Raw genomic sequence first — 24,568 nt, 5'->3', positions numbered from 1 at the left:
GCTCAGTCGGCCATTAGTATGGCATGGTAGTACATGGATGGCTTCCCTTGCAGATCTAAGGTTTACATCACAGACAGTGGTAGTTTTGTGGTATTGTGGTATCAGTAAGATAAATTATGTGCCTGTGTTATGTGAATGTTTCATAGTAGTGGGTTGTGGTTTTGTTCGTAATTATTTTACTGCCACTGTTGTTGTCGATGATGTTGTTTTTGATAATTATTTTATGTTGTTGTCTGAATTCTTATGATACTAATCTCTACTTGGTTACGTTGCTGGTGTAATCCTTTCGCTATCATGTACTGTTTGTGATTGTTCACTTTCATCTTATTTTACTCAAATTGTTCATTGTTTGATTCTGTTGTCTTTGCCTAATGTTGTTGCTTCTTGTCTTAAGTTGCCGTTAAATATTACTGTTGTAGCTAAACACTTGATAGGGTTGCCAGTTGCTTGTGTTGACAGTTATCTAAAGGGTTTGACTGCAGGCAACTGTTTCTGTGCTAAATTTTTAATTCAGATGGTTTCATGTCCTTTCTGTTTTCACGGATTACTTCAGAGCGTTGCTTGTATCTTGATGATGTTTTTGATAATAATTTGGTGCTTCTTCATTGAGCTACTGTCACTACCCTAGAAGTATTTGATGCTGTTGCTTGGTTTTTCCTGCTCCCTGTAGTTTTTTTCCTGTTGGCTATAATTATTTGATGCTGTTAATGCAGTCTTCTGTTGATACTATGTAGATGATTTTGTAGTTTGTATTTTGCCATTACTGTAGTCTACAATTATTTAATGCTTGAGACTGTAGTTTCCTGTTCATGGTAGTTCGTTGTTGTAGCCTGTAGTGCCCTGATGCTACTGTGTATATTTTTTTCATTACATTGTTTGTTTTTCTGTAATAGTTGTCTGTAATTATTTAATGCTATTTTATGTACTCTACATTTTCTTTTTGCAATAAATATTTAATAACGCTACCAGTCATCGCCTAGTGATATTATCTTAATTATGTGTGTTTACTGCCCGAGGCCTCCTGCTACTGTTGTTATTAAGTATTTGCTGCTGTTGCTTCTAGTCTCCAGGTGCGTCTATCAATGATTATCTGGTGTAGTTGCCTGTAGTCCCCTTTACAGCAGTTCTTAATTCTTGGTGTTGCCTACAGTAAACTTTGGCTGCTGTAATTATTTGATGCCATTGCCTGAACATCTCTGTTCCTTATAATTACCTAATGCTGCTGTCTGAAGTCTCCTGTTGGGGTTGTCTAGATTGATTTCCTTTAATGGTGTATGCTTTTGTAGTTGTCAACAATAATACTCTGTAGTTGCATGTAGTCTACTTTTACTGTTGTCTATAATTATTTCATGTAATTTATTATAGTCTTCTTTATTTGTTCTTTTTTAATTGCTACTGTTTTGTACCACCAAGTCTATTTATGTTTCTGTTGGTGCCTGTAGGCATCTGGTACTGCTGCCTTATTAATGCCTGAGGCTCTTTTTGTAGGTTTCTTTTGCCTACAAATATCTGATTTTGTTTGTAATTATTTGATGCCGTATCTGAACTCGCGTGTTGCAGCTGCATATAATTGGTTAATGTGGTGGTTTGTGGTGTCCTGTTGCTATAATTATAATTATATAATGTTGTTGCCTTTAATTATTTGCCTCACTGGTTTCACTTGTCTGTAATTATTTGATGCTGCTGTTGCTTCTGTCTACAGTTGGCTGCAAATGTTTTTATGGTCTCCTGTTGCCTACAGTTATTTGATGCTGTTGCTTCTGTTTGTAGCTCCATTTCATTGTAGACCTCAATTAAATTAATTAAATTATATTGTTCCTTACAATCTCCATTAGTGTCTGTAATTCGTTGAAGTTATTGCGGTTGGCTCTTGCGTTCTCAAATTATTTTATGTTTTTGCCTAAAATGAGTTGATAAACGCCTGCCGTCATGTTACTGTGGTTTGCAGTTATTGGACGCAGTCGCTAATCACTGTGATTATTTGACGTTTGTGTGGTTAGTTTGTATTTGCAGTTGTCTACAGAGTGATGCTGTTGCCCCTGCTCCTCTTATGTTGTCTATAATTATTTGATGGGCCATATTGGTTTTATTGTCTTTAATCACTTTATGTAGTTGCATGTAGTTCCTGTTAGAGATACGTATTTGATGATGCGCCATGTAGTCAATCACCTGTTACTGATACTTTTAATTATTTATTGTTATTGCATTGAGTCGCTGTCTCTCTACCCTCATGTAATAAAAACACAAACATGTATACATGCGTACATACTTAAATGGGCTTTGGGTCAGCCTTCTTTATCCTTTGATCTGTTGAACTGCCATGCGAAATTTGCTTCCCCCTTTTGCAACATGGGGCAATGGGTTAGCCCTCCTCAGTCATTGACTGCCTTGTAGCTGGACAACATTTTCCCCATCACTTAAAAAAGATGCACTCTTTATTGCCAGGGCTGGCAGGATAATACATTATATTGACAGTGTTTTTTTCCCAGTCTTTGCCCTAGTTTTTAGTTATCCTTGTTCAAATTTGGTGTTTAGGTTTTAGTAATTTTAAACCAATACGATCTTTTTTGAGCTCATAAGAATGATATTTTTCTGTGATATGTAAAACAACTAAAAAGGGTTTCTAAACCTGTTGTGTATGTATACCTGCCTGCTACGAAGCATCCATACTGCTCTATAAAAATGAAATGTGTGTTTAATTTATGTTTAAAATTAAAGAAATGTTGCAAGCCTATGGCCCCATTGTTAAGACAGTGTGTTATCCTTTCATTCCTTCTGTTTATTTTGTGGCGATAAAAAAATAACCATTGTGCCAGTTTGCCAATGCCAGACCTAATGGATTTTCCAGTTCTTGTTTTCTGCAGTCACCTGTAACTGATACCATAGCAGCATAATTAGAGCCTGGCATTGCCTGAAAAAAATGAAAAAATCTTTACTGCTACTGAGAGGCAGCTCAGCTTACCTAAGAGTTGGGCAATTAAATGCATCTCATTGCCCTGCATACCCAGTGTGCAGCTCTCTGAGGTGAGTGAGTGACCACTGCCCTTTCTCGAGACAAAGACATTGTGCACGGTAGGCTCTTTAATGTTCCCTGGCACCTGCCTGCACATGACTTACAACATGAAAGATCCACAGTCAGTGATGAATCCGCCACTGCAGTGGCCAGCAGTGAGTGCTGTAGGGAAACTGGGAGATGAAAATCCTAGGGAGACGGCCTGCACTACTTAGCCGTCATTACTGCCAATAATGCCTCTGGTTGTGTTATTGGTAAGATTGCCTCTTAGGGACAATATTCCCTTACTGGCAGTTTGTGGGAATGTGAAGGCCATGTATGTTTGTACAGTTTGGGATCTGGAATGGAACAGTACATCCTGTACTGGATCAGTGTGGAGATCCACATGCTCTACTGAGGTATTCTGCAATCAGGCATCCCAGTACTGGTCTTCTGGAGCAATTTAGGAACAAATTGGCACACACATCACATTTGTACTTTTGATAGGAGATAAGCTCAAAACACACCAAGGATTTACATTTTTCAAAATATGTTTATATACGGTAAGGAAAATACAGTAAAAAGCATACATTTTGCTCATTGTTTAAACGTAAAGGTTTTAGGCTGTCGTTTCCAAAAAACACCTATACCATTATGTGATTGTTAACACTCTGATTGTAAATATCGAAAACGTTAGTCTATCATAAGTCAGTGAATCAAAAAGGCCCAGATGGTAATATTTTGGTCGGATGTTGGATCCAGATCTCATGTTTAAAAACAGCCAGCAGCCGGCCAACACATGTTTTGTCCCAACTGGAAGCTTGTTAAGGCTTCTCAAGTATAAGGAGCAGTAACCACACAATCTGGGCTTGTCTATGTTCAGTTCCGCATTGAAGAATTCCAGGACAGTGATGGTACTTTCAAAATATCCTAAAATTGAAATCGTCCATAATTAGACCAAGGTACGGTTCACTATAAAAAACTGTAGTCAGTGGTAGATACCGCTCATTTGGAATTAAATAGACTAAGCCAGCAATGTCTGTGAAGTCCAAGTTGATCTCTTGCTCTAGAAAAGTATTGATTTCATAATCCTCCAGTAAAGTATCTCTAGCCACAATGCCATTCTCCGTATTGCTCCAGCAAAGAGTGTATCGCGCCACACTAGTTCTTAAACTGTCCGAGCACACATTTCCATTCCTGTTTCCACAAATCATCAGCTATAATGGATAGCGGATTTGTCAGGCTTGATTGACAGCATGAATAATCCTTTATTGCACTGGACAGGTCTCAGGGCAGGACAGACACATGTAGCCTAACGTCTTCTGAGTCTCCAGAGGAAACCACTACAGCAAAACCTTGTGTCAGAAAAGCACATTGAAGAAAGGCTTAAAGCTCCTTCTTCTCTAAAGACACTTCTACTCGGTCCTCACCTAATCCACTTTAATATGATCACTGACCTCATTGGACGTCTGCATACTCTATCACATACCTCTTTATCCCCTTCTCTTGGGTCATAAGCCGAAGACCTTCCTTCTCCCTCTTCTGAGCTGATGCTCTCAAACTGACTTTCACTTCCTTTACATTCCCAGATTATTTCATACCATCTCTTCTCATTTGGACTACTAAATCACTTTGTTGGTTGCTTTCAATTTATTAGGCTCTGTTTACAAGCAATCATATATGTTCCTTGTCTTAATCTCTCTTTCCTAATAAATTGTACTTTTTGTCTTGTAGTATCTAACATTTGTCTTACCCCCTGTTTATTGTATTGCCACCTACACTCTAGCTGCTGTCTTTATTGCAAAGCATGTCAATGCCTTCGGGTCATATGCACTACATAAATATGCATTATTAAATACATAATTACATAAATAAAGGTCCTCTGTCTTTAACCAGCCTACTTGCTGGTATCTGCCACTTAAAGTTTTATTATCACTTCTAGAGATGGTCTTTTTTGTGCCTCCTAAAGTTTCATATCACTCTTCCTTAGGGAAGGTGGTTTTGAGCTGCTCGGGGGGAGAGTGAGGCAATTCTGGTGGTGAGTGAGGTGCTGTGTGCCCGGTTAGAAGGGACCTCTAAGGTGACAGACTTCTAAGAGTGCATAGGAAAGGGTATTTAATTATTTCATAGACCAGCTTCACATAGTAGCACTAATCGGAGGGTTTTAGGCAGTATGTGGTCATCATGGTAAAAAATAGGAGATGTTTGTAAATAATAGATGGTTGTCACTACCCTTATCTTGGCACATGTGGCAGTATTCCTTGAACAGTGATGAGAAAAGCCTTTAAAGTCTGGGATTGGGGACAGCAAGGATTCTTGCATCCAATTGCATCAGAGAGAGCATATTCACTAACTTACCGTGTTCAGATGTATTAAACCTTGGTAGGAACCTTAAAAGTTCAGCGGTTATTCCTTCTGATTATTCAGTAGACTGCACAGGAGATGTTTTAGACTGAACTCATTCCTTAGTAAACCATTATCCACTGCAGTGTCTGTTCTGAGATATTGATCTATCACATCTGTTGACTGTTGTTTTAACACTCGTTGTCCACTCTGTACTCTGCCATTGACACGATAAACAAACTGTAGATGTCCTAGTGGCTACCATTGTCGTCTTTACTGCTATATAATAAAGTTTCTGCTGTCAGTCCACTTTCTTATTACAGGATCAAACAAAACACAATAGTCAGCAGCATATTATGGAAAGTTTACATTAACAACTATAATTGACATGTATGTTGCTCCTTTATCTGAGTCTCCTGAATTTAGTTGCATTTCGCTGTGTATAGCTATCTGGTCCCGGTATCTGTAGGGTTGTATTCTTGTTCTCTATAATAAAGATTAGATGTTGTTCGATGTGGTCTCCACGTTTGTCTGATTTGGTTGCCTGTAATCTTCTTTTGCTGTGATCCAGAATTAATGATGTTGTTAATGATAATATTACTTGTCTTCTCCATTCTCCGATGGTTATGGTTAATTGCAGGGCCGGCTTTAGCTCTGGTGGTGCCATGTGGGACAATATTATTTGCCCCCCATTACTTCCTCCTCACATTCCAAACGTGCCCCTCATCTCTCTCTATAGCCCATCTCTCACATACATGTCATTTGTTTTAATTCACTGGTAAAGTCTGGCTTCACAAATTCTCTCAGCTATCCACCTAAAATACAGATCTGTTCTTTGCAACAGGTACATTAACCTTTGCACTACTTTATGACTATTCAAAACTGCCACTAGACAAAACTCGATCTCTCTCTCTCTTTCAGGAAGATTGATCACAAGAGTTATCTTGACATTTTTATTGTTGACTGATAACTGGACAAACAATGAACTCTGCTTCAGGTGCTTTTAAAATATAAGTTATTGCTCAATACAGTGCCTCCCCACCAAGGTCAGCGCCCCCCCTCCAGGTGAGCACCCAGTGCGGTCGCACCCCCCTAACGCCCCTGGTTGTTTGCATATGTTGCCTGCAGTTTCTTGTTGTTTTGGTACACGAATAAGTAGTTGGTGTTATTGGTACTTGCATCTGTTGATTGTAAACTATATAAAATTAATATTTGGTGACTTTGACTGGCATCTTTATATTTATTTATAGATAAAACAAATGTTTTAAGTTTTCAAAAGAGGTCCATCCTTCTTCCCCAGCATCCATCAGTCACTGAGACTGAGTAATTAGATTATCAGTTACTACCTAGATGCAAGGATTTATACGTCAACCAAAATATATCAATAGATAAAACCAGAAGAACAATCCTCCCTGCCACCCCGTCACCCGCCGACCGATGGCCATGTGCGGTAAAGTCAACACGTTTTGTCCCCTAAAATAATTATCATTAAGGTGGATAACTTTCCTATTTTTAAGTTCCCATATTCTAAATTGCTATTTCTTCAGGTATGCGGTCATTGGATTTTTTAAAAGTTACTTTTGTAGCCTCTTGTTGCTCGGTTACACAATTATATCAGGTGATTAACTGTTGTCTCTTGTTTTTGCCTAGAAGTTGTTTTCTCAGTGTTGAATGTAATCTCCGGAATGCACTGTGCCCTTATAGTGTCTTGTTGTCTGTAACTATTTTATACCGCTCTTAGGTTTCTCCTTTACGTTCCTGTAAAACAATTTCTGCTGTTAAGATTACTTTTGCTTTTCAATATAAAAGTGTGAAGCTTTTGAGTGAGACACGAACATCAGGACGGTTTATCAATGTTTTTTTATGCTGTTTTGTAATAGTACCTTGTTATCAAAAACTATTTGCTGCTGTTTCCTGGATTTTCAGTTGCAGTTTTCTGTTCTTATATATAGAAGATGTTGATTTTGATGTCCTCTTGCTTTTTATGCTGGTAGTTGTACTTACTTTTTTTTTTTTTTTTTAATAAATATTTGGAGCTGTTGCCTGGATTTTCAGTTGCTGTTTTCAATAATTATTTCTCGATGATGTCGATTTTGATATGCTCTTGCTTGGTGTGCTAATGGTTGTGTTTGTATATTGTTTTTCATAATTATTCGATGCTGTTGCCTATAGTCGTCTGTAATGTTTCTATGGATAATTGACCTGGATGCCTGCATATGCCTGTTGCTGTTGTCCATAATGATGCCATGATGATGTTAGCACTCTCCAGTGAATAGTGTGTACGGGTGTACATTTGTTGATGTTCCCTGAGCCTAGTGTCTATAATGTATATTTTTGATGCTGTTGTCTTTAGTATGCCCTCAATGGTATTGTTGTTTTAATGTTGTCAGTTTTAATTTGTGGTTGTTTCATTAATCGTATTACCGTTGCCTGTAGTGTTCTGTGAGGTGTCTATAAATATTTGATGTTGTTACTGTGTTCTAATCATGAGGTTGCCCTTTACTTATTTGATTTTGTTTATACTCACTTGGTAATTTTAAATATAATTACTTGATGGTGTTTCGCTTAGTCGCTTGTGCCGATGGTGCATAGTTTTGATAGTGTTGCCGTTAGTATGCAGTTAGTGTTGACAATGACAATTTTGTTTTGCTTGTATTTTACAAGTATAGTTTCTGTAATGGTTTTCTGATGCGGTCTGTTGTCTTGTGTTTCTGTTGCTGTTTATAATTATTTCATTTTGCTGTTTATAAAACAATGTTTCCATTGTCAACAATTATTTGATGCTCTTCCATTAACTTTCCATAAGTCTATGTCCAGTGGTTTCCGACCTGTAGTATCTTGCTGTTCTCTATTTATTACTTATTACTTATTGCTGGCGCTTTGTACTTATTTTATGCTGCTTGCTGTTGTTTCCTGTTGTTCTTTATAACAATTTTGTGCTGTTATCTGGGAACCCCTTTTAATGTTTCTAGAAATATTTGAGGCTGTTGCCTGTAGCCATTATTAGCCACTGTCTCTAATTATTAGACAAGTTATTGTAATCTCATGTTCTTGTCCTTTTTTATTTGATGATGATGACCCTAGCCTATTGTTGTTGCCTTTGATTATGTGGCTATATTACCAGTAGTCTGTTGTATACATTCTCTTCTATAATTTGATGCTGTTCTCTGTGGGCTCTCCTTGCAGCTGTATTTATTGGATACTGTTGCCTGGTTATTTGCCTGTAGTCTCTTGTTGTTCTTCCTAATTATTTGATGCTGTGGCCGATACTTTCCTTATGTTGTGTATTATTACGTGTTGTTGCTGCCTCTACTCTTGTTGCTCTACTTATTGAATGGTTTGCTTTTAGTGTCATGTTATTTCTGTTCCTCATTTGTTACCTTACCTGTTCAATCAAGCAAATTGGATTTCTAGAGCATGATAATCACTGCTGGGGGTAACCAGGTGCTAGGTCCAGGCTGCTCGGGGTCTTCAATCGAACAGCCAGGCCTTGAGACCCCTTCTGAATTCTTAGAAGGAGAAAGATGTCCTAAGGTGGATGGGGAAGATGTTCCAGGTTTTTGCGGTGACATAGGAGAAGGAACAACCTCCACTGTTGCTGCTGTGGATATGGGGAGTGTGAGCAAGGGAGAGGGAGGCGGAGCACAGGGGTCTGGAGGGCAGGTGGAAGCTCAGGCAGTGGATGGGGTACTCTGATCCTTGGTTGTGAAGGGCTTTGTAGGCGTGTGTCAGAATCTTGAATTGGCATCTTTTGTGTACAGGCAGCCACTGGAGTTTCTTCAGATGGGGGTGATATGGGTCTGTCTGGGGGGGTGCAGGATGAGCGTGGCTGCTGATTTCTGGATGATTTGAAGTCTCTTCAGGAGGTATGATGTGATTCTAGCGTACGGGGCATTGCCATAGGCTAAGTGGTTAGTAACAAGGGCCTGAGTGACGGTTCATCTGGCGGCGACTGAGAGAAATTTGAAGGCCTTATGAAGCATGCAATGGGTGAGAAAGCAGGCACAGGATACAGCATTGATCAGGCTCTTCATTATGAGTTTGTTGTCCAGGATGATGCCAAGGTTCCAGGCTTGGTCTGTGGGGCTCGGGGGGAGGAGGGGGGGAGGGATGTCCAGGTAAGGGGGTGCTCTCGAAGATCAGAACGTCCATTTTGTCTGTGTTAAGTCTGAGGCAGTTTTCTTGCATCCAGTTGGCGATGCTGGTCATGCTGCAGTGGAAGTTGGCCTTTGTGTTGGAGGCGTGTGGAGTCTTCGGATAGTGAAAGAATGAGCTGTTGTCCAGGTAGCAAATGATGTTCAGTCCATAGTTTCTAAGAATGTTGACCAAGGGGGTCATTTAGGTCTTGAAAGGGGTGGGGTTAATGTTTGAGCTTTGAGGGGTGCTGCAGATGATGTTCTTGGGCTCCGAGGTGAAAGGAGTGAGGTGGACTTTCTGAGCTTTTCCAGAGAGGAAGGATGCAATCCTTTTGAGGGTGTCATCTTGGATGCAAATCTGAAGAAGCCTATTGATCAGGGTGTGGTGGGAGACAGTGTTGAATGCTGCAGAGAGGTCGAGGAGGATCAGGGCGGCCCATTCTCCTCGGTCCAAGAGGGTTCTGATGTTGTATGTGGCAGCTATCAGGGCAGTTTCAGTGCTGTGGTTGGAGTGGAATCCGGAATGGGATACATCCAGAAGATTGTTGTTCTCTAGGTATTCCGTGAGTTGCTGGTTGCTGGCGTTTTCAAAGACTTTGGCAGAAAAGGGGAGCAGGGTGATTGGTCTGTAGTTTTTGACCTTGTTGGGGTCGGAGGAAGGTTTTTTGAGGAGGGGTTGATCTCGGCGTGTTTCCAGTTCTCTGGGTAGGTGGCTGCGATTGTAGATGTCTGTGAGCTTGCTGCTGGTAGTGCTGTTGCCGAGGTTGAACATGTGATGTAGACAGGTGTCCGTGGGAGATCCAGAGTCGACGGAATGCCTGATGTCGGCAGAGTTCTGTGCAATGAACTATTGTCTCTTGTTCTGTGTGGTGACATGTCTGTTAGCCTTCATTATTTGATGCTGTTGCACACAGTCTCATATTGCTGCTGTCTGTAATCTTTTTATGCTGTTTCCTGTGGCCTCATGATTCTGCTGTTTCTAATGATTTGAAGGTGTTGCCTGAAGCTTTTTTGTTGCTGTTGTTTCTGCTTATTTGCTGCTCCTGCTTGCCATTTTTCCAAACAAGAATTTGACGATGAACACTGTATTAGGTTTGTTCGCACACAACCACAGTGCGTGCTTTTATTCTGACGTGAAATCCCCTGCATTAAGGGTGGCTGCGGTGGTAAGGGCGCTCCTTGGTATGTAATTTTCACTTGGCCTTTTCTTTAATGCGTCATTCCGCTGAAGTGTTTTCCTTAGCAGCAGGGAATTTTCAGGTTGCTATGCAATGAAGGGTTAGCTTCTACACAATTAAGTGCTTGAGTTAAAGTGGAGGAAATTCAGAAGGAAGTACATATTTAATGTTACTTTAACCCGTATTTTTCCACTTTTTTCACAAAAAGAAAAAAATACATCTGCTGGGCGGCTACTGCTGCCATACTTATGGCGTGTTTATACTGTTAATATTAAAAATTTGACCATAGATTTTTTTAGCAGTAAGTAAATATGGGTTTCTCTTAACCCGGTCTGTGGGCCTCGGATCATCAGCCTGAGAACTATCGGAGGATGTGTTTGTTTGTACACAACTGTAATCTGCCGAGCTATCTTACTGTGGTTGGAATCAACGGCCTATGGTTCACACAGTGATCTCCACTAATTGGGCACTTCTGTGCCTCAACCAATGATCTCTGCAGTAGGGACATTTGCCCTCTGAGCTACTTTCTGCCCTTGAAGCCTGTGACCTGCAGGTAGCACTCTGCCTCGCCGTTGGTGCGTTACTGGCTGTGATGTCTTAATGTGACTGAGGCGTGTTGGCTACAGATTACACACAGGTCTCTGCAGCAAGCTCTCTAACCTCAGCCCCTCACTCACATTTGATCTTGTGATCTGCCCATATTGTATTGTATTGTAATAGTATTTATATAGCGCTTACTACCCCTGATGAGGCGATGAAGCGCTTTTTGGCGAGTAGCACGCTACTTCGGAATCCAAAAGGAATTAGTGGTGGATTAGTATAGGGAAATATGAGTACAGTTTTAGTATTATTATGAGTTAATTTGAGCCACGGATATGTGAATTTGTTAGTTGGACTGACTGGAGTAATGGAGGGGTGGAGGAGGGAAGAATCCAGACGTGTTAATTGGGAGTTTATGGTAATAGGATTTAGGGTTGGGATGAGTAAAGGGGGGCTGGATGAGGGAAGAGTCTGTGGAAAGGGGTAGGGAGATGATAGTAGCAGGAGGGGTTTTGGATGAGTTAAAGGTGAGATAAATGAGGGAGAATTTAGTAGGGTTGTTTGGAAGATCATGGTAGTAAAATGAGGTTTGGGTGAGTTAGATGTTGAAGAGGAGGGAAGAGCTTAGGCAGGGTTATTTAGGAGATGAAAGTAGCAGAATGGATTTGGGATGAGTCAGAGTGGGAATGGAGGATAGATTGATAGAGACATGACATATGGTGATGGGTAGACAAAGTAAAGCTTACAAGAGAGTAAAAATATAATATTTTTATTTATAATTTTATATATATGTATATATATATCTACATTTTGTATCATTATTTGTATTTAATTTATTTATTCTTTATTATTATTAATGTATATATATATTTAGATTTATTTATGATTTGAATTTTACTTATAGATTTTATTTTATTTTTATTTAATTTTTTATCTAGTACAGTAGGACTAGAGTAATAAATAAATAGATATGTAAGTACACAGTAGGGGAATATATGTCCAAGGAATATAATAATGAGAATAACATAAGAAGAAAAATAGTATTGTATAAACACAGACTTTCAAGATTTGTAATATTTGAAGTTAATTAATAAGTGTATTGTTCTAACATTTATTTATCTTTACTCAATTTTTGAATAGCCAAATACCTATGATAATAAACACTTGATCAGTGTGATATAAAATGAGAGCAGGGATTCAGAGGTATCTAATATAACAACTTATCTAGGAGCTATGCAATGATCTATGAACATGTTAAGCAGAGAATAACATACATACACACATATATATATATATATATATGTATATATATATATATATATACACACACACACACACACACACACACATACATACATACATACATACACACATGAATACACGCACATATACACACATATATGTACATACATATACATATTTAAACCGTGAGTAAATATACATTAGTTAAACTGGTTTAAGGAGTATGCATGTAGTTTCCTATTGCACAAATATTGTCGATGGGTGCATTTACCCTGTACGCTCTCGGACTGGGTTTGAAATATATCATCTGCATATTACATCTACATTGCTGCAGGAGCAGTAACTTTGAGCTACCTCACTGGAAATAAAGCTTAGGACATTCACCCAACACACAGATCTCGGCAATGGGTGCATAATAACATATCTTTTTTTACTGGAATTTGTAGCTACTCTACCAGGCCTGTGTTTTGCAGGTTGAGCACAGATCTCTTCAGCATGTGTTTTAGCCCACTGAGCCATTGTATTGAGATTGGAATTGTATTTACCCACAGATCCCCGCAGCTGGTGCCTGTGGCCCACATGCTATCTCACGGTAACTGAAATTTACGACCTACAGGTGGCACGCTGAGCCCACAAGTCTGTTGCTAGAACTGGAACGTGTGATCTGCAGGGCACTAAAACATCTCTGCAACCGGCATGTTAACCTATTGTCCTATCCTGCATGATGTGTTGCAGCGCTGGTTCGAGTCATGCACTCGTCATAGTCGAACTCGTACGGCTTCCTGTGTTGGTGGTCGCTGGGTTTCTTTCCACCAAGGATTCGGAATTTGCTAAAAAGAAATCTTCCTTTTCCACGGACACTGGTGCAGTAAGAACCCCTCTCCTTTGCTCAGGCAAAAAAAAAAAACTATACGTGTGGTGTAATCCGCACTCTCCCCTTCTTGCATGAAATCGCACCTTTTGTAAAACAAGCACTGCCAAAGCTAATAAACCTGGCTGTGGCAGGCTGTTGGAATGCTTAACCTTTGTTTTATTTTTTTATTGCAAGTCTATGCAATTAAAATTTTACATTTAAAAATAAATTAAAGATTGGATTTATTTTTAATAGAACAAGAATGGGTACCCTATTCGTTGTCAAGGACTAAATGCAATGAAAGTTTCTCTTGTTTGCTTCTTGATTACGTCAGGAAAGGGCAACTGCTCCCAGTAGCCAGGGTGCCACCCTGCAAATGAATGTGCCCATGAAGGTGTCAGATGCCTCCTCAGCAGGGTCCTGGTTAGGCGAAAAACCACACAGGGCAGAAAAAGCCTCTTTAGCACTATTGCCCATTCTTGATTTTATTTGGAAGTTGATGTAGGAAGTTGAAGCAAAGCGCCTAAACCATTCCAAATCAGGGTTAAGAAAGAGTATAGTATAAGGTCTTCCGGAGGAAAGAATGACAAAGGTATCCTGGTGCAGAAAAAGAGAGACAAAAATCAGGGACAAAATGGCAAGTGAGAAGGTGATGAACACAACAAAAAAACAGGCAAGCAAATGCATTGCAACTCATCCCTCTGTAGCCCATGCCTCCTCATACATGATTGTATTTGTATTTATCATTTACAGAGCGCATTATGCCCTAAGGCGTCAAAGCGCTACCTATGGAAGAAGCAACAAGATAAGAGCCAGCATACAGGGACCATTATGGGCGGCAGAAGGGCCAAGTCTTAAGTTGTTTTCGAAAAGCGATATGAGAGTCTAAACCCGCTATGTAATCCGGTAATGTGTTCCAGAGCTTGGCCGCCTCTACCAATTATAGCGGCCACCCCATCTGGCCCTTTGAAACCTTGGGATAATAACTTTTTTCCGACAAGAGAACTTCCAGGCAGGGAAAAATATCACTCGGAAAAGAGCTGACACCATATTGGATTGAGATCTTCAGACAGTAAGCACAGGAGAGACCATCATCATCTTTGACAGCCACATACGCAGGGGCGGCTCCGTTATAGTGGAGGAGCATCGCCCCACTGTTAAAAATGCCCCCAGACACTGCCCAGAGATGAACTAAAGTTAATTTATTACCATTTTGTTTTTCATTCCCCAACCAACCTAGACACCGCCAACTGGATGACCACTAACCATCTCAAGCTCAACTCAAACAAAACCGAAGTCATCATCTTCGGCCCCAACAAAACCACATGGGACGCCTCCTGGTGGCCCACCGCCCTAGGCCCCGCACCCACCCCCATGACCCATGCACGCAACCTCGGCATCATCCTCGACCCCGCCCTCTCCATGACACAGCAAATCAATGCTCTAACCTCCTCCTGCTTCCACACACTCCGCACCCTAAAAAAATCCTTCAAATGGATCCCCCCAGAGACCAGAAAGACAGTCACACACGCACTCATCAGCAGCAGACTGGACTATGGCAACGCCCTCTGTGCCAGCACCACACTCAAACTCAAACGCAAACTCCAAAGAATCCAGAACACAGCCACGTGCCTCGTCCTTGGCCTCCCCGACACGAACAAATCTCACCACACCTCAAATCCATACACTGGCTCCCCATAGACAAGAGAATCACATTCAAGATCCTCATCCACGCACACAAATCCCTCCACAACACCGGCCCAACCTACCTCAATGAAAGAGTAAACTTCCACACTCCCACACCAACCTCCGATCAGCCGACCTCGCCCTAGCCACAGTCCCCCGCATCCAGCACATCACCACAGGAGGCAGGTCCTTCTCCTACCTCGCCCCTAAAACCTGGAACTCCCTCCCCACCGACCTTCGCAAAACCAAAGACCTACTGGTCTTCAGAAAGAACCTCAAGACTTGGCTGTTTGACCAGTGACCCTCCCTGGCCCGCCCCCCACCCCTCAGTACTCCCCCCCCAGCGCCTTGAGACCCTAACGGGTGAGTAGCGTGCTCTACAGATTTCTTTGATTGATTGATTGATTGAACCACGAACCGAGAGTCAGGACGGTGCAGGGCCAGCTGAGTGCCAATGCCAGTAGCAGGGAGGAGTGGTGGGCTGCCTGTGCACTTGTTTAAAGTGCACGTCTCTTTAGCCGGCTGTCTTGAGATGGCCAGCCAGACATGCACACTTTAAATCTCTCAACCAAGCAGAGCAACCGCAGGCCTCCAGTGCCCTCGGTAGCGCCAAGAGAGGCCGCTCCCTCCAATCCTGGCACTTCTCTCATGTTGGTTAACAGCATGAGAGCAGCACCAGGATTGGTAATGGGAGCTGAAGCCTGCAGAGAAGACGGAAACCAGAGCGAGGAGGATGTCACCTTGCAAGCAAGGTAAGTTATTATTTATTTAATCTCCCCCCTCCTTGCACGCACCCCCACTCATTTGCCCGCCCCTCCACTCTCAGTAGTTGTCGGCTGCCACTGCATAGATATAGGACTAGTCATGCCTACTCTTCCAGGAGAATAGAATTTCCCCAAATTGAGTGGCAAATAATGAAGAATCCCAGGTTCGACACCCTTCACACATTCACACTCTGCCAACCTCCTCCTGCACTATAGAGCATCCATAAAATATTCTGCTTAGTGGTTGTGACCGTAGAAAAATCAATGTTGGCCAGACATGCAGCCCTCTCCTTGCCTGACACAAGGCGAGGGGAAAAAAGTGCTGGCAGTGAGTCTTCTTTTAAGATGTAACACCCAGTTTTAAAGTATTGACAGGAAAAAGTGCTTTTTAATGGTAAAAATAAATTGACACTGAATTACTGTCACCTGTAGACCTAATTTAAACACACAGGAATGAAAAAAGATACACAATTATAAATAATTAAATGAAAAAAAACATTCTTAGAGAAAAGTATTGGTCCAGTTGCCCTGGCTTATAAATGTACTTCTTTTTAGGTGGACTGCTAAGGGGAAATGCTGTCAATCACACAGTAGATTAGAAAATGGTCAGAGTAGACTGACTCATTGCCCATGCTGTGCAGTTTGATGGGCGGAAGCAGAATGTAAATGAAATCTAAACAGACCAATCAATGAAGATGCTGATCCAAAATACTTGTATGTACGTATATATATCTAGAACAGGTTTTAGCCAAGACCTTAATTGTTTAATTAAATATTTATAAATTATTAATACTTACATGCAAGGGTTTTCAGAGAGCCGCCTTCATCCATTGGTCTGCTGCAGTATCATCCATATTTTGCTTCTATTCCCCACAGTGTACAGCAGTGTACACAGGCAGCCCACTTAAGCCTTTGCCTAACCTACTTAAGTGACACAGGGTTGTGGAATTTAATAAAATATCTACTTGTCCATAGGACATATTCCTTCATAAATCTACTTGTCCTGTAAAAACATCTACTTGTCCCTTTGCTGCCATGTAGAGTGGCGACACATTATGGCAGCCGTCTTATTATATTAGAGCTCTGATAATAGCCTCCCTGACTATGCCAAGGGTAATACTATAGTAGGGCGTGAAATTATACTAGCAATTTCCTTATCATGCTGCCTTTCCACAGATCTACATATTGGGTCTGGAGGCAGTGGTAAGCAAAAGATCCAGTGTTGGAATGCCCTTTTGAGTCTGTGCAAACCTACTAACTTGCATGTTTTATGTGTTTTTATCAGCTCTTCGCTAATCTTTTCCGATACTGGGAAAGGTTGGAAATTTACTCCTGATAAGGGCAGAAGTAAAACTTCTTCCAGGGTTGGGGAAAAAAAGTAACTGGCAGAAGGAAAGTGAACTTGTAAACACTCCATATTTTTGCATGAGCAAATCTACACATGCATATTTGCTCATGCTACAATACAGTCTACAAATACTTTCTAGGAGAATGATTTACTGGTCTACTTCTGTAAATTTTTGTGAATTTCCAAAATATGTGAATCTGCACTAATGCAAAGACGTATACCATGGATGCATTTTTGAGACGTTCTTTAAAAATTGGGCCCCTAATAAGGTCTGGCGTTAACAAAGACATTCCATTTTTATTAAAATTCTATCTCTTTCTTTATATATCGGCTGGCTTCATTGTGAGTGATAGCAACCTGATCTTTCACAAGGAGCATATCGGCACATAAAGAAGTTTTGTTCAGTGCTGAAAACTGCAGAGGCAATGTATGCTTTTTGGGGCAAAAAATATATTTGCTTTTTGCCAATGTTTGTTACAATGGTGAGGGCCTGGCAGCTCCAATAACAATAACTTTTTACAAAAGCCATGTCAAAATAAGACACATATTAACAGAACCAAAAGACTGACCACCAGTGCCTGACCTATTGGCTTTGCCTGTGCTTGTTTATTTTCATGTTTCCCATATTCTTGTTGAAACTAGTTTCACTGATTTTCCATTATTAATATTTTTTGGAAATACTAGCATGCATCAAAATATCTTACTGAATGCCTCAAATAAACGGTACCTACAATTTCACAGTAACTTACCAAAAAGTTGTTTTTCTTAGTTGCATTTTTTGTGAACATTTTATTTTGAAAGCAAATAATCATTAATCTTGCTTTTGAGCTTCTGCAAATATTAGCATCTCATCATAGAGCATTCTACAAGCGTTACATATTGTTAAAACTTTGCAAATGTGTGTACACATTTTTTAACTTGAACCACTGGCACTACTGCAGTCCGAGCTTCTAACATGTAAGAGTGCTCACGCTTATAATAAGGGCTTTGCATTAACCATAAATACAAGCTCGAACAACATTAGCATATGGATACATATATTTCCTCACCTTCAGACAGTTCTATTTGCTTGATCCATAACGCGGTAGTGTGAACCACTAGCCAAAGGGTTTTCACTGCAGGGGGTTGGTTCTACTTGTCCCAAGGACAAAGTAAACATGCAAACTTGTTGTCCTTGACCCCAAACAATATGTCCTGGGCTTCAGGCTATAGGAATTCCACACTGTACTTCTACTCCGTGTACACATCTGCAAAATAAGCAGTACCCTTCCATGCCAGGGACTACTGGTACCATGTGTGTCATTGCATTACAAAATATGCCTTTTAGACGAGGGACTGGCAGTCCCTCAACGCTGCTTGTGTGTCTATTCAAAAACTGTTCACAAACAAAATAGGTTCTGACAAAGAGAAAAGGTTGACAGCCAAAGCCAGACCTGCTGGTTTGCCAGTGCATATTTTATTTGCTATGCTTTGGCTCTGGCAGAGAACGTGACAGAGAGCTAACGTGAATTAATGAACTCAAACTGAGCAAGTCACTGCTATAAAACAGCAACAGTTGTTAACAAACGCTGTTACCCACTGTTGCTATATGTCATAAAGGAGTTCCAGGCTGCCATGGTTAGGCTCGCACAGACCCTACCAGAGCAGTGCTGTAAGCTGGAGTTGGATCACAGCTTTTGGGGGAGAGGGCACAGAGAGTGGTGGGGGAGGGTGGCAGGAGGCAAGGTTTTAAAAAATATATATATTTTGGACACAGAAAAAAGGCCATGTTATGTGTGGCTCCCTCATTACTGCTCTGCTCCTGCGTAGCAGTTGAAAGCAGGGGCAGATGATTTTGGGGGACCACGCATAGCATAAAGCTATAAACGGGTAAAAAGGGAATTATGGGGATGTTTTCCAACTTGGTGTTCTGAGTGATACCCTAGACACCTTGAGGTTCATTCTAGGGGTGAGTGGGGAGCTCCACTCTGGTGGTGGAGCTAACAGAGTTTTTGGAACTTGCTTGGAGTGCTGAGTTATCCAAAAAAAAACACTAGCCCCGCCAGCGGAGCAGAGCTCATCTGGTGTGCTCTGCAGCCCATGTTTGGGCTGCAGTGCGCAGGGGAGCAGAGCCAGAGGGAAGCAACTGCTGAAGACGACTCATTGCTGTCCGACGACAAGGAGAGGAGGACCCTCGAGAAGAACCAGTTGAGTCCTCGTCTCTTTTTTTGTCGTTGTTTGTGCTTACTGGAGCTGGAGCACATGCCAGACCTGTAGGCAGTGAAGGCTGCCGTTTCAGGCCTCTTGTGCACCGGCCTGTCCCGTGTGCACTACACACAGAAAAGGCCGGTGCACAAGAGGCCTGCAAATGCAGCCTTCACTGCTTTTGGCCCTCCTGAATGCACCCAATCTCAGAAGCACTAAGCAGGGTCAGTCCTGGCTGATCAGGCCAGAACCTGCTTAGCGCTTCCAAGATTGGGCGCATTCAGGACTCCGCTTGTCACGGAACTCCGCCTCTGCGGACTTTCACCGAGTTTTTTTTCAACTCTGTGGAATTAAGCAGAGTCGGAATTGGTCAACTCCGCCCATGACAAGTTAATTCTCCTTGTCTATTTGATGTCACTCAGAACACCTCTATGAAAAACATCCCATTAATTCACTGTTACCCACCTATAATTCTATAACTGAATTTGATGCAGAGAAGAGTTGTTGTGGGCCTAGAACAAACCATAGATGTGAACTCATCAAGACTCTTTACTTTGCCAACTGGATGAATATACTTAGTAAACACATCCATGTTAAAGAAAAGAACATCAATACTCCTGTGGATCCATAGTCCAGGATCTAGATTCCATTTAATCCTAAAACATGTCTTCCACCATGACTCTCAAAGAACTTTCTTGGCTCCAGGCTGACCAACCAGTGAAATGTAAACCACTATGGCTTTCATTACAAGTTTGTCGGGATAGGGTGTGGTATTTATCATGTATGGGGTTTTAAAGGGAAATGGAGCCATGCTTAATTGTTTTTTAATGTACTGAATTCTGCATGCTTTGCCTCTTTCCATGCCTTTTCACTAGATACATTTCGGCAGGTTTGGCTTGCCTGAATTTATCAGGGGAAACTGTGAGGGTGTAATAACGCACATAGCTCGTACCTCCGAACCCTTGGCAAACATGCAGGATCAGAATTTAGCTCTTAAGTAGTAATGAGGGCCAAAGTCTCTTCTTTAGACCCTTTCATGAAGATGAGCCAGGATTCCTGGTGAAATTGGCTCCCCATTAAACTCTGGGTCACTACTTTACTACCTTCGATTTGTGAAGACATTTTAGGGGCTTTATGCATCAGGAGTGGGCAATGATATCGATGCCGGCTAATTATAGGTAACCTTAGATTGAAAGTCTGGCCTTTTCCAGCCTTCTTGACCCAATGTTCGGACATCCCTGTGCTGTAGAGACCTTTGTGTTTTACCTGAAGACCACTAATTCCAGCCCCATCAGACACGATGTTAATGCACCTTCTAAGAATGTCTTTGTGTAACCTGATTGCCATGTTACATTCAAGTAAGATAGCACGGTGGGTCGGTGCATCTGCTGCAGACCACATAACCTGTACAACACAGGCTTCCATTCTTGTTCAATAGCTCACTAATAGGATGCCTCTGTTGCTGAGATCATTCATAATATAAATGATTCAGGTTGCAATTACAGTCAGACATCAAACCAGGTGGATGCACCTCCTGCAGAGGTGCATATGTAATGTAAAGGATAACGAAACATGAATATACAATTTAATTTTGAGGTGTGCGCTATTTAAATTGTTAATAATTTTGGAGATGAACAAGGGAGTACAATTTAATAATGAGGATAGCCATAGGCTCTGTGAATGATTCTCCTTTAGATATATTGTATGTGAATATAGATCATGTGCACTTCAAAAGAATCTGGCACGCATCCAGGCTTCTTGGCTTTACCTTAGACACCACTGGAAATTGAGTATCAATCATAAACATGTGCCTCTGGAGTAGGGTTTAAGTGGACCTAACTATGAGAATCTATGACAGGTCGATGATCCAAGAAGGCAGCACAAAATGTATAGATGGAAATAGTTGACTCCATCTGAATTACTGTAATTTCTCTGGTTACACTCCTTTCCATCGTTTTACCCTATCTGTGTCGTGAGTGATTGGGACAAACTAAATGCATATCGGCCTTGGCTGTTCCCCAAAATTGGACATGAGTGCAGAGGAGCATACTTTAGGTTGGACCAAATCTAAAACTATAAATTACCTTTGGTCGTCATTCAAGATCCACGTATTGCTTGCTGTCTTGGAATCCATCTATTGAAACAGCCTACTGAAACATCGCTGGGAAGGTGACTGCAATTAACTAGGAGGAATTCAATAAGAAAACATTGGGCCTGATTACAACTTTGGAGGAGGTGTTAATCCGTCCCAAATGTGACGGATATACCACCAGCCGTATTACGAGTTCCATAGGATATAATGGACTCGTAATACGACTGGTGGTATATCTGTCACTTTACCGTCACTTTTGGGACAGATTAACACCTCCTCCAAAGTTGTAATCAGGCCCATTGTCTTAAAAAAAGAACAAACCCTTGTTTCTAGTTGATAATTTTGGGACAAATAATGTTTTCCTCTACTTTATATATACTTCTGTTAACCTTTTTATGTGATGGCTACAGGCAGCTCTTGTTTTGTCGTCAACCTCAAGTCTTCAAGAGAGTACAATGAGAAGAATGAGAGAGAGTGTGGGCTTTAGGCCAGTCCCTTTCAAACACTGGGTTTAATTTGTTTTCCATGGTTTGTCACTGCTTAGATGGCCACTTTCAGGTTCTGGCATTTTTATGGATGGCCAAATTGTCACATTTGCATTGTCATTTGGTATTGGTGATGGGGTCCCATGCAGTCATTTTGGGCCATATGTACCAACGCATTTTCCCATAGACACAGAATGGATAAAACCCTTTGATACATCTGGCCCTTTGTTACACTGTCGCTGCAACACAACGTGAAGCTTGTTACAGAGAGCCTGTGTGTATTCTTTGATGTATTAACTTTGCTCACAATGACATTTTAATTGCTGACTCGCACCCATTTTGTTTAGGTAGTGGGTGCTGTTTGGATGCCTTAGCATGTATAATACACTGTTATCCAGTAATAACCCTTTGCATGTTCTTTTGTTTGACTTTGTTGTTATAACAGCATATTGTTTGGGTTTTGTACACAAAGTAAAGAAGTGCACAAACATTGACATTCTGTAAGATGCAACAAAAATACTTTTTGTATGTTAACCTGCCATTGCAATATGACAAAGTAAATACGTGTGCCAACACAGACTTTTTTAAACAATGTCACGACTTTTGGTAGCAATAGGTCTGGCTTGCATTTTCAGTTATAAGCCAGACCTTCCATATTTTACCGTAAATACAATGGCTGGCAGGTCTAGTGGAGGACAGAGGTATACACCGATCTACAGAACTAACGGCAAAGAGAAGCAAAAAATAATGGATTCCACGTCAGATTACAGACTGCAAAAACATAGCCTCAAAGCCATCTGTCAAAATATTGATCATAAATAAGTATCTCTCTACAAAACTACAAATGTAGCCAAACTCACTTTCCACACATTGTGGAACTGGCTTAATTTGCAATTCTAAATCATGCCCTGGGATATTGTGGGGAAGTGCTTAGTAGGTTAGATACACAGGTAGGAAGAAATGTATTTGGTAAGAGATGTCCTGTGGCCCCTATTTTTGCAGTCTCTTTCTTCAGTCTGTGGATACAGCCGTTTTGATTGGTCCTGCGGGACATGTCACTGTAAAAGGGAAAGGGAAAGCAAGGGGGATTGGATATGTAAAATAGGAGAGAAATGATGTGAGCATAATGGAATGGAGGGAGATAAACCAGCGAGAAAGGAGGAGATACGAGAAATCAAAATAACCACGTGTAGGGGCATTGCTCCGACAAGGCAATTGTTAGCAGCAGCCTTGCAGCATCATTACAAGAGGGAATCAGATTATAAATTAAAGAAATAACCTTGTTGTTAGGAGAGGAGGAGCAGAGCACAAAAATGTTATTTCATTTCATATTGAGTATGTCTGAAAATTCTTGCATCAGAGTTGGTCACTACAAAAATCACGCTGTCAGAGGTTTTGATTACCATTGGGCTCACCAAGGTATCCTTCCTTCCATATTAGAGAAATCGAGAACCTTTGAGGTGAGCAGTAGCGTCTGTTCCAGTGCCTCCAAAGTTGATCAATGCAATGAGCAAACTACTGTTATTATTAGTAGTAGTAATAGTATTATTTTTTTATATCATTATCACATTATTGTTAATATTAATATTGGTTTTACATTTTATGCTAATGCACATTTTCTCCTTTTATTTCATTCATAGGAAATTTTAAAGGCCTCTGTAAACAGATCGATCACTTCCCAGAAGATGCGGATTATGAAGCAGATACAGCAGAATACTTTCTGCGTAAGTTGAGCTGTTCTTACTTGGTTTCCTTTACATTTTATAATTCTATCTTTGCTTGATACTGAAGCGTGGTTGGAAAGGGGAGTGGAAAGGTAGTCAGCTCCAGTGTATTAGTGCTGCATGAATTCCCAAAACACAATTTTTCTACTCTAATGTGACTTAAATCCTAAATGCAAATATTTGTAACTGGGAGCATAAGTGTTCAGAAGGACTTACAACAGGATGGCATAGTCCCTGGAAATGTAGTATTTTTTTTTTAGTTGGTAGCATATTCTACTTGGAGTACATTATCGAAACTGTACATAGAAGCTACTTGCGAGTGTAAGATCATGAGTGCTTGATCCATATTAGGTTTTCAGGACAAATACTATGTTAATGATCTCCATTTAAATGTATTTTATGTAAAGTTTTTCTTTAGGGCTAGCCTGAGCACCTGGCATGGACATACCCTAGGTTAGACACCGCTGCTTTAGGTTCTTTGCTAGGAATGTTCATATATACTGCTAGGGCATTCCTTGAAGTTTGTCAGGCCATAACTCAAGTTTTTCAAATGGATGCTTTTTCTTGGCCTAGTTCTGGCGTCCATCATTAGTCTAGACCCCGAGTTTGAAGTCCATGGCATATTTTCAGAATAACCTCCAACTGGGTAAATGATTTGTATTTAGGTAAAAAGGGTCTGATTTTTGAGGTCCTAATATCCTCTCTGGCATGCAAAAAACATCTCCTCTGAGGGATAAGCTCTCATTCCTTATTCACAGAATCAGAACGATCTGATTTTTCCCTCACAAATGACCACAGAGATGTAGTTACTGTATTCTGAAAATTTCCATTTCAGAGAATGAGAGCTGCTTTGTGGATGTTCCTGTGTTGGTCCATCCACAATTGTTGGCAAATGGCAACAAATAAATTTGATTTCGGTATGTAGCTTATTTTGTAGGTGCTTTCCAACCCAGGAAAAGCTTTTTATTCTGGTCTGTTTTGAGCACGAGTGAGTATATTTT

General features: G+C 40.8%; 1 protein-coding gene across 1 annotated transcript in view; it reads left to right on the top strand.

Annotated features, from left to right (window-relative positions):
- Positions 1-24,568, top strand: part of CACNG2 (calcium voltage-gated channel auxiliary subunit gamma 2) — a 272,790-nt gene that overhangs the window by 155,324 nt on the left and 92,898 nt on the right. Inside the window, exon 2 of the mRNA XM_069231345.1 lies at positions 23,484-23,567. Coding sequence (XP_069087446.1) covers positions 23,484-23,567 — 84 coding nt within the window. The remainder of the gene's footprint in view (positions 1-23,483; positions 23,568-24,568) is intronic.

Source organism: Pleurodeles waltl, chromosome 4_2 (genome assembly GCF_031143425.1).
Source record: "Pleurodeles waltl isolate 20211129_DDA chromosome 4_2, aPleWal1.hap1.20221129, whole genome shotgun sequence".
Taxonomy (NCBI): domain Eukaryota; kingdom Metazoa; phylum Chordata; class Amphibia; order Caudata; family Salamandridae; genus Pleurodeles; species Pleurodeles waltl.
Note: the sequence above shows the minus strand (reverse complement) of the source record. Positions and strands in the feature narration are given on the sequence as shown.